General features: G+C 35.2%; 2 protein-coding genes across 2 annotated transcripts; both read left to right on the top strand.

Moving 5' to 3' along the window:
- Positions 1-1,395: 1,395 nt before the first annotated feature.
- On the top strand, positions 1,396-7,337 carry LOC107489180 (probable transcription factor KAN4). The gene is made up of 10 exons (XM_052262356.1): positions 1,396-2,118; positions 2,903-3,135; positions 4,499-4,931; positions 5,024-5,096; positions 5,398-5,503; positions 5,872-5,977; positions 6,053-6,130; positions 6,226-6,573; positions 6,848-6,917; positions 7,029-7,337. Exons 3-7 carry the CDS (start codon positions 4,577-4,579, stop codon positions 6,112-6,114), a joined length of 702 nt encoding a protein of 233 aa, XP_052118316.1. The 5' UTR covers positions 1,396-2,118; positions 2,903-3,135; positions 4,499-4,576; the 3' UTR covers positions 6,115-6,130; positions 6,226-6,573; positions 6,848-6,917; positions 7,029-7,337.
- Positions 1,914-4,504, top strand: LOC107489179 (oryzain alpha chain-like). Its single transcript, XM_052261704.1, has 4 exons — positions 1,914-2,118; positions 2,903-3,135; positions 4,117-4,173; positions 4,499-4,504. Exons 1-4 carry the CDS (start codon positions 1,914-1,916, stop codon positions 4,502-4,504), a joined length of 501 nt encoding a protein of 166 aa, XP_052117664.1.
- Positions 7,338-10,529: the final 3,192 nt, after the last annotated feature.

Below are 10,529 nucleotides of genomic sequence, written 5' to 3' on the forward strand. Positions count from 1 at the left end.
TCCTCCTGGGTTGCTTTCTTCCAATTCCACGTTTAAGTTTCAGTTTAACCTTAAACTGAAACTTAAACTTCAACTTAAACGCCACTCTTTGAAAGGGTTTCTGGGCCAATTATATTGAGGTTTAAGTTAGCATTTGAGCACAAATATTAACTTAAACCTATTATGGTATGAAACCCAATTGAATATCATGGTTTATGGGATTGGGCTTGAAGAATTGATGAGTCTGGAACTTCAATTTGTTGAGTCTTGTGTCATTACTTGTTTATCACTAAGTTTGCTCAATGAATGTAAGCTTTCTCACAGTGAATTGGATTGGGGTTTGGATGGATATTGTGACATGTAATCCTACCAAATTGTGGTTCATGAAACTGTGTGGTATAATCAGTGATCGAGCATCATCTCTTCTTATGAACATTTAAACCAAGGGATTGGGAATTTGTTTGTTTTTAGAGAGAATTGGTGAGCCAAGGAATTGGGATCCAATCATATAAGATTGCCAAGCAAAATTCAATGAATGCATTGGTTGAGGAAGAGATAAAAATGTTTTGATTCGGAGATCTCAATATCTCCTAATACCCAATGAACTCCCCATTTCTGATCTACACTTTCTCTTTACATTCTGCAATTTAATTTCATGCAATCACCCCCATCCCTTTTAATTTCAGCAATTTAATTTCTAGCTCTTTAATTCATGCAATTTAATATTCCGCAATTCTCATCTAAATCTTGATTCCGCTCAACTAGAACAAACTTCTAATCCGAATTGCTCATTCAACCAATCCTTGTGGGATTCGACCTCACTCTATTGTGAGTTTTTACTTGACGATAACCGGTGCACTTGCCGGAAGGAATTTTGCCGATTGTGCAATTTCCTAAATCGTAGCTATCAAGTTATGGCTAGTATCAGGTAGATTTCCACCCCTTGCCTTGGAGAAAATGAGTATATGAATTACTAGAGTCATAATGTCCAATATTTAGTGATAATTCTTGGGTTGTTAGTTGTTATTGTTTCCACTATCGCTAACTTTTTACTAAGACAATTAGTAAGTTAGTTAGGATTTGTGGATTAATAACAATTATGCTCACTCAACTTATCCTTCGATGTTAAGGGTTGACTTAGTGAGATTAATCCATCATAATTATCATAGTTGTGGTTATGGCAAGGAAGGGATTCCATAACTCATCCCAAGCCAAGGCTTCTTTTATGTCTTGAACCACTTTTCATTCACTTTATAGCTTTACTTGTTTATATTACACACATAGTCCTTTTATTCCTTTATTGCTTTATTAATTGCAAATTTTGTCTAGTTCTTTTATCTCTTCATTTGCTTGCTTAAATCATTGAAACCCCCCCCCCTTGTTTCTCACAACCAAAATTGTGTACGTTCATTGGCATTAGTTCTTATGGAGAACGACCCGGGAGTCTAAATACTCTCGGTTTATATATTTGCTTTGAATTGTGATGGAGATGATCCATTGCCGGTTTGAACTATACTCACAACAGAATTACTTTATCTAGTTTTCTGAATTGGCATAAATTCTCTCTTATCAGTTCTGTTCTGCTATAGCTGTGGTAGTGCTCAGCTGCTGCTCTGTGATGTTGAACTGTTACTGCTTTGCCTGTTTTGTTGTTCTAGTTTTTCTACATCAATTATCAGTAGGTTAATCTTTTCATACTTTAAGCATTCACGGTTAGGATTTTGATTTTGTTTAATTTTTGTTGATTGATATTGATGGTTTGAGTTAATTGTTCCTTTGCTATGTGTGTGGTTTAAGATCTGAGTTGTTGTATGTTTTTATGAAAGAGGATTGAAACTTGTTAAATGAAGTAAACTTTGTGTTTAGATTTGTTCTTACCCCAAGAAACTCTGCTTGTGATAAGTCGTTTTAATTAATAACTCTGCTTGGCGACAATGTGTTTTGAAAGAGCAGGGGACTCCTACTGGGAGAAAAAGTCTAAGGCTGCTGGTCTTAAGGCGACTGCAAACCATTTGAGCGATTTGAATCCTGAGGATGCGCACGAAATTCTTAGGCAAGCTGCTGAAATTTTTGAAGGAATAGGAATAATTAATATTGCAGCTCAATGTTTTTCAGATTTAGGGGATCATGAAAAAGCTGGTATAAATTTGAAGTTCGGGTTCTATATCTATGCTTGTCATCTGTTATTAGTTACTTCTCCACATTTTTTCCTCTTCTCTTTTTCTCAACCCTTTTCTTGTAACAAGCAACAACCAACAATGGCTTCAATGGCAACATCTTCTTCTAGCACCTTCTACACCAACCTCAAGTTTTGCACCAAACCCAACAATAACAAAGCTTTTTCTTTGTCACAAGAATAATAACAATCATATATCATGAAGACAACATCAATAACAACATCAACAGCAACGTGAACTGAATTAATTGATTATTGATTAGCTCTGGATGTGCTGCTGTTTTAATTTGTATCTTGTGATTTTTTGCGTATGCTGTTTCTGGTATTTTAATTTATGGTATAGCCTTTGCCTGTGAGGAATTTGATCCATACCGCTCTCATTCTCGATGCACATTACCTGTGCTTCAAGCCCAAAGAGTGGTTTTTTGTAGGGTGTTGTATTACATAATGTCAAACTCTGTATGGAAAATGGTATAAGGGCTATAAGGTGAGTATGCTTATAAATTGTCCATACATCAAAACCAAATTATCTCACAACTATTTTTTAGAATTCTTGTGCGTAATTAGCTAACAAGTAGCTTTTAGATTGTTCTCTTTCTGATCTCTCAGTTCTTAATATCTGTCGCTTTAAAAATTTGGTGAATTAATAACTTAAGTATTTGAGCATTTAGCTCTCTAATATATCAAGTTTTTCTTCAACTTCAATTTTTCTTATTACTAAGTTTTCTGATTCAATGTGTTTTATAGGTAGTTGCTGGGCGTTCTCCTCCACTAGGGCCATAGAAGGGATAAATGCAATAGTAACTGGGGACCTTATAAGCCTCTCAGAACAAGAACTTGTGGATTGTGACAAAACTAATGATGGATGTGAGGGAGGGTACATGGACTATGCTTTTGAATGGGTAATGAACAACGGTGGCATAGATACTGAAACTGATTACCCATACACTGGTGTAGATAGTAGCTGCAATATTACCAAGGTTACATATTCCTTACTATTCTAATATTGAGTAGCCTCATTATATTAATTTGAACCTAATTATTTAAGGTTTTCATAAATTAGGAGGAAAACAAAGTTGTTTCTTTCTTTTAGGGTGAAGAATGATTAATATCTGTTGTCAATTCTTCAAAAGCATAGCAGCTGGTGTTATCCTTATCTGTTAAGATATATCAATAAATGGTTAATGGAAAAAAAGGGGTTTATCTTAGGGTCCTATTTGAATTTGATGGAAGATAAGAATAAGAGAATAGAGCATTATGTAGTTTAGGCTATGTTTGGATTAACGCTAGATAAATTAAGGATTCAACAATACAAGGTTTATATTAAAAGAAGAAAAAAAACACTAAAAAGTTGAAAGAAAGTGAGTTTAAAATTCTCCCTTTCCATTTGGTTGCTCTTGAAAGGGCATGGTGTTTGTTCCTATGACCTTTCCCCTCTTTAATAAAGCGATTTTAAGCAACATTCTCTTCAATAACACGATGGTGCGCAACGTTGCAAATTCTATTGATATATGAAGTGTCTTTGTGGTTTGGATTTTTTTTAAAGAATTTCAGCTAATGATAGGGTGTGCATGGTTTCCTTTTCTTTTTGGTTCTTGAGCTATTGACTTGTATGATTATATCATCCATATAGAGTCCTTTGGCTGAAAATAATTGGGATTTCAGAGGTATCCTATTTATGACCTGTTTATAATGGTTGTTTTTCGCCCTTAATTTATAGTAAATTTCTACCTTTTTATTAAAATTAAGCCTCTTTTATACAACAAACATAATTTTAAGTTTATGGTACTCATAAACGTCCATTGGAATCACCCTGGGAAGGTCAGCTTTATCCCTTATATTTCTATGACTAAAAAACTGAGATATTTGATTGTATTTTTTCTTCCATCATGTTATATAGTGGAAGAAGATAAGCTTCCTATGGGTTCTATGTTCTTTTTTTTCTTTTGAACTTTGTTCAGGCAGACATTTTGGAACAACTTATTCTTGTATTTTTTCATAGCGCTCTTCAAGCTAAGGTATATTAAAGATCAGATAGAGAAGTAGGCAGCTTAATTTCTTTATTCATCAGTATTACTCTAAACTACTTTTGACCTACTACCACCGTAACATACATACAAGGATATTAAATTAAAATCAATGTTTTCCACTATATAAATTAGTTTACCATGGCCTCGGCTAATTGCTTAAGTGAATATAGGTTTTAAAGGCTAGCTAGTAATTAATTACTACTGTATATATAGATAGAGAGTGGTCACTACTACAGCCTGTATGTTCTTGTTTAGTTATTTGTTATTAGTTGTGTGTATATTTAAATGTTTGCATCTTTGTTTTGGTTTTCAGAGGTAATTTGTAAAGGAGGAATTCAAAAAATTATTGTAGCATTTATACTGAGCATCGCATCTGCTAAAATAAATAAATATGTCAGAGGGATTTGAGATTCAGCAAGAGAATAATGAAGGAAGTGACGGCAAGAGTAGTAATGATAATGAGGGTGAGGAAAATTCATTTGACTTGAATGAAGGAGCGGCTATGAGTGATAATGAGGAATTGGAAGAAGAGAATAATAATGAAGCAAAGGAGGAGGAGGAGGAGGATAACAATGAAGAAGAATGGAATTCAACAAACCCAAGTAGCAGCAGCACAGCATCAAGAGAAGGGAAGAGAGGGAGTGGTGTGAGACAATATGTGAGATCAAAGATGCCAAGGTTTCGTTGGAATCCTAATCTTCATCTCTCCTTTGTCCATGCTGTTCAGAGGCTTGGAGGTCAAGAAAGTAAGTCAAGGAACCAATTAGCTTTTGCCCTAATTAATTAACATATACTATAAATGTATGTTATAGTTGCTAGCTATATTGAATTGCTGCAGGAGCAACACCTAAATTGGTGCTTCAGCTAATGAATGTCAGAGGCCTAAGCATTGCTCATGTCAAGATTCACTTGTAGGTAGCTATTAGATTCTACTCCTTAATTATCTTATGTTTTCCATTTTTTAACTTGTTCTTCTTCAGAGAGAGTAATAATTCACAAATAAACACACAAAAATTGAACCTGCACGTTCTCCAATTAAACTAGATATAATACTCTTTTTTACTGACTTGTATTTGATGGTTTTAACCTCTCCCTCTAAGATTTTGAGATCTGAAAAGCATAAAAAAGTCTCTTAGAAAATTACCTTATTCTTAGTAATTTGCCTTTGAGGATTGCAAAAATTCAGACACTAATCTTGATTAGTTGGGAAAGGAAAGCATTAAGGAAGATGATCGAGCCATTTTGCTTGAAGCAGGGCTTACATGATCATCATCAGCAAAATTCTATGGATCATCAGCTGGGCTTATATATTCATGAGGTTGTTTTCAGTTTCTCACACTTATTCTTCAATATCCTTATCTTCTTACTTGTCCTCCCTAGATTTTTGACCATGGATGATTTGTTCTTGCTAGAAAATTGAGCAACTTTAAAGGCACTGTAGGTCATCATTCTTTAAATATATATTATACTTAGTTGTATTACTTCTTCGAGTTTTTAAATATTGATGTATCTTTGCAACAATATTGTATTATGTCCATGCCATGTATTAGTACTCATGCTTCATAGGTTATATAATAAGAAAGTAAAGTGGCTTATTGATTTTGCTTTGAATTTTGTATTATTGTCTTACGGATACTCTGAGTCTTGGTTATAGTTTGTATGTTCTGATGCAATCCTGTTTTGCAGGAGTTAATTGATTTTCTGAAAGAAACTGGGCTGCAGTCAAGTGCAGCTGCCATTAGAAATGCTTCAACTAAGCTTTTGGGTGTTCTGCATAGATTTGTTAGTCCAGGTTACTACATTAACTTTTGAATGTCCTTCCCTCATTATTTATTTATTATAAGGTTCTAAAGTTTTCCCTGTGCAGACATCAAAGGGTTCCCTACTGATGTTAAGCCTGCAATGCTCAAGGCTCTTGATACTGAGTAGGAGAAGAATCCATGAGGTATGCTATTCATGATGTATTTTCTGTTAAATCTTTGTTGTTTCTTAATTTTCCAATTGTCCGATTTTTTTATTTTTTTCATTTGTTTGCTTCAGGGAGCATCTGCAGCTCCCAAGAGATCAGTCAAAACATCATACTCATCTTCCTTAGTTGCTGCTGGTGGGTTGGATAGCTTGCCTCGTGAAGACATTAGTGGAAAGATTACTCCTACTCTCTTGAAGAGCTTGGAAAGTCCTAAGTGAAAAGTTTGATTGACAATATCTTTTAAATAATTTGATGTTGCTGGCTTGTTTTAACTATTTATTATTACTGAAATGAACGATGTTATTATGATGTTTCATGACATTCTTCTGTGATTTCCTTTTAGGTTCGTATGGAGTCAGTTGAAGCTGTAAATAAAATACTGGAAGAGGCAAATAAGCGCATTCAAGCAAATGGAACTGGTACTTTAGTAGCATTTGTATTATAATTTTGAAACTGTTGCTATGTGTGGGACTGAATTCTGGGTGGTAAAATCCCACATGGACATGAACTTTATATTGCAAAGATTAGGATGATTACATGGATCGGTGGTTACACAAGATTATATAGGATTATGAACGATTGCATTAGATAAATTTGGGGCAGTGTTGATTATTGAAAGATGGTAGAATCTTGTATTTTTATTGAATAGGTTCTTTCTTAATAATTAGTTGTTTGATTTTTACTGTATTTCAGGGATACCAACATGCAAAGCTGCTTTAACTTTGCTTATGGTATTTGGTGTTGGACCAACAGTTTTTGGCAAGTATGTTCTCTTCAAGTCCAAAATTTTCTTGATTTCTGTATAATCTACATAGTTTCATTCCCAAATAAGTGTCTTCAAATGTTAACACACTTGTATGTTGGTTCAATGCAGTGTGTCTAATGTCCATAAACTTGTGAGGGAAAAAAATGGAAGCGTGTTACGTGCCTTCACAGCCTTGGCTATGGTCGAGTTCAAGCAAGAGTAAGGGCTCGCAGAATCCAGTTAAGTCATGAGATGAAGCAACATGAAGCTACAATGAAGAGGGAGAGATTGATATTTTTTTATCCCAATGTATTTTATAACTACTTGGGTTATAAGAGATGGATATAGCTAATTTGGTTTGAATTTTATTAATGTAATACTAATTTTCATTAACATATTTTTTTAAATGATATTCACATATTTTTGTCAATGTATTTTCTTGTTTTTGGAGTGTTATTAGAGTATGAGTAAAAGCACATGCCAGATTTTTTTTTTAATTTGATAGGGATATAGCCACGCTTTAAAAGCGTGGCAATAGGTCCATGTTTCTTCGACTATTGGCACGCTTCAAAAGCGACACCATATCTTTTTCTATTGGCACACTTCAATATCATAGCCATATCTTTCACTTTACGGTACGCTTTAGGTTACGACATATGGCCACACTTTTTAAGCGTGGCAAGAGATGAAAGCGTGCCGATAGATCTACAAAAACGTGGCGATAGAGCAACCGGCACGCTGGCGGATGTGACCCTTTCAAAAGTGTGCCGATAGCTCAAAAAACGTGGCGAAAAGCTGTTGGCACCCTTTTTACCACTTTTCAGCACGCTTTAAAAGTGTGGCAGAAAGCTTATTTTCTTATAATGTGGGTCGGGGGTTCTCATTCCATATATAACTTTTGTTTTTCAGATGCAGGTCCAGGTGTACAGCAGTGAGCTGTGGTTTATCTGAAAGATGGCGAAGACCTATAAAATTCTCTGATTTACATTTTCTTAGATTCTCTCCACTTTTGTTTTGAAAACTTATGCTATGTATTTAATCTTTTGAAATTTGCCTATAGAGGCTGTGATGTATTTTGGGAGAGATAGGAATTTCTGTTGTCAAACTGCTTTTACTTCTCTAACCCTAGCCAGCCTAAACTTTGCGGATCGCGACTAATGGCTAGTATACTTATATTTATGTCTATTCTACTTCCTCCTCATATTACGTATTATAATCCACCTTGAGAGTTGTACCACCTTAATATCATTGACTTATGACTCGAGCATAAGCATTTGTATATTAAGGTGTTATAACCGAACCCAAGACCCAACATATATAAATATTAGTTATGAGCATTTCAGCTCATTAACTTTAAAGAAAGAGGGTGGGGGCGCTGAAATGGAGAAGAGAGGAAGAAGAGAGAAAATCCTAATTTTATCAAACTTCAAATCACCATAACTTTCTCTCCAAAACTCCGATTGACGAGCCGTTGGCGGTCACGCGTTGTTCTTCTCATCCTCTATAATTCTATCTAAGTTTTGTGGTGAGTATTCCACTGTCCTCTGCCCTGTTTTCGTTTTTCTCCTTAAATTAGAGTTTGGTTATGGGTGTTGAGTAATTTTATGATTTTGGTTGTTTAGGAGTGCTCTAGTATGAGCCATTGGTAGGTTCTATCAACCAATTTCGTGGGTTAAGGTAAGAAACCCTCTAACCCTTGTGATTTATTAATTTTATGAACTCTAGGTTGATTATAAGTGTGAAAATTGATTATGTTAGAGTATTGGGTGATTTTGGTACACAATTGGAAGATTGATATTGCTTGTGGGGTCTTGGTGAAGCTTGGAGCTAAGGGTTGGTGGAGACTTCCAAGAAGAAGCTAAATTATTTTGGCTACAAGAGGTACGGTTTAAGTTTCATTTAAGTACCGTGTGGTGTGAGCGAGCACTGGGGATGCATCACATTGGTGGCAGGGAGCCTGACGTCTCCTGTAGCAGGGTGATGACACTATTACCTGGGATACTTTTCAGGTGGAATTTTATAAAAAAGTACTTTCCAAATTCTCCCAGGACAGCCAAGGAACTTGAATTACTACAACTGAAGTAGGGTGCTATGTTTGTATCTGAGTATACAAACAAATTTGAGGAGCTATTCAGGTTTTCTCGCATGTGTCAGGGAGCTCCGAGAGACTTCGAGGAATGGAAGTGCATTAAGTATGAAGGAGGGCTCCGGAGCAATATCTTAAGTTCAGTGGGACCAATGGAGATCCGAACTTTCTCAAAGTTGATGAATAAGAGCAGAGTTGCCGAAGAGTGTGTGAAAAAGGTGGCTGCAATAGAAAGAAAGTCATAGGGAGCACAACCAAGGATTCGCACGAAGGGGTCAAGAGTTTAAGGAGAGAGGATACACACAACACTTTCCCCAAGGACGGAATAACTTTGCAACGAATGAGGAGTTCCAAGGGAACGGTAAGGGGAAATAGACAGTGGATGCTTCAGATATTTTGAGCTGTCAGAGATGTGGAAGTCATCACCCAAATAGACCGTGCCGATTAGGGTTAGGTGTATGTTACAAGTGCGGGTTACCAGGGCATGTATCAAGAAATTGCCAACAAGGAGGGAGTCAGGATGCGAGCCGATTGTGACAATAAAATTGAGGTAATTGCAATAATCTGGCTTAAAGGATAGTGCATGATTTTATAATACCACCTTTACAATAAAATTGGGAATGTCAAGCTTAGTATTAGACTTAGAACCAAACCGGATGGTCCGAGTAGGGTTTGCTTTAAACAAAAATGCTTTGGGCTTTGAATACCTGATAATTTTAGCAAATTAATACAAATGGATAAATGCCTGTGACGTAGACGATTTTTTGTTGAGATTGATATGTTGTGTTTGTTATTTAATTGGTTGATTTTTGGATTTTTGGTGAAACGGATTGAATCCATGACTTTTAGTTTCCTTTGATTTAAATGGATAAGGAATGGTCCTAAATGATGGATTTGGAAATGTTGATTTGAAATGTTGGTTTTGATTAAGATGAGGTTGAAAGGAGGGGACTCGTGACGGGTGGCAAACTCCAGTTTTTAGGGGAGGTGCTGTCGAAATTTTCCCAAGAATTTGAAAGAATGTTGGTTATGGTTTTAAAAATGATTTTTTATTTGAGAAACTTTAACAAAAGAGTTGTGTTTCAAATGCTTTTATAGATTATTAAAGAAAATCAGATTCTTATGATTTTGTTAACTTGTTATTTCAAACTCATTTGATTTCTAAAAACAAATAGAGTTTTGATTAATTTTATTAAAGAAAATCGGATTCTTATGATTTTGTAAACTTGTTATTTCAAACTCATTTGATTTCTAAAAATGAAGAGAGTTTTGATTAATTAGTTAGAGACTCTAAAACAGCAATTTATGTATAAACTCGAGGGTTTGGGAATAAGAAAGTAAGTTTGGAGGTTATGCTTGAAGTTGAGCTGTGATTAGTGGTAATTGGCTTGACAGAGAGAGAGGATAGTGATTGTAAAACCCGGTTAATTAACGGCTAATTAACCCATAAATGAGAATTTATACTAGAAAGCCTAAAATGTGATTTTTATGGCTAAATGTGATAGAGGAGACTGAGACGAGAATTTCGGTACCAATTTTATAGA

The sequence above is a fragment of the Arachis duranensis genome, chromosome 5 (genome assembly GCF_000817695.3).
Source record: "Arachis duranensis cultivar V14167 chromosome 5, aradu.V14167.gnm2.J7QH, whole genome shotgun sequence".
NCBI lineage: Eukaryota > Viridiplantae > Streptophyta > Magnoliopsida > Fabales > Fabaceae > Arachis > Arachis duranensis.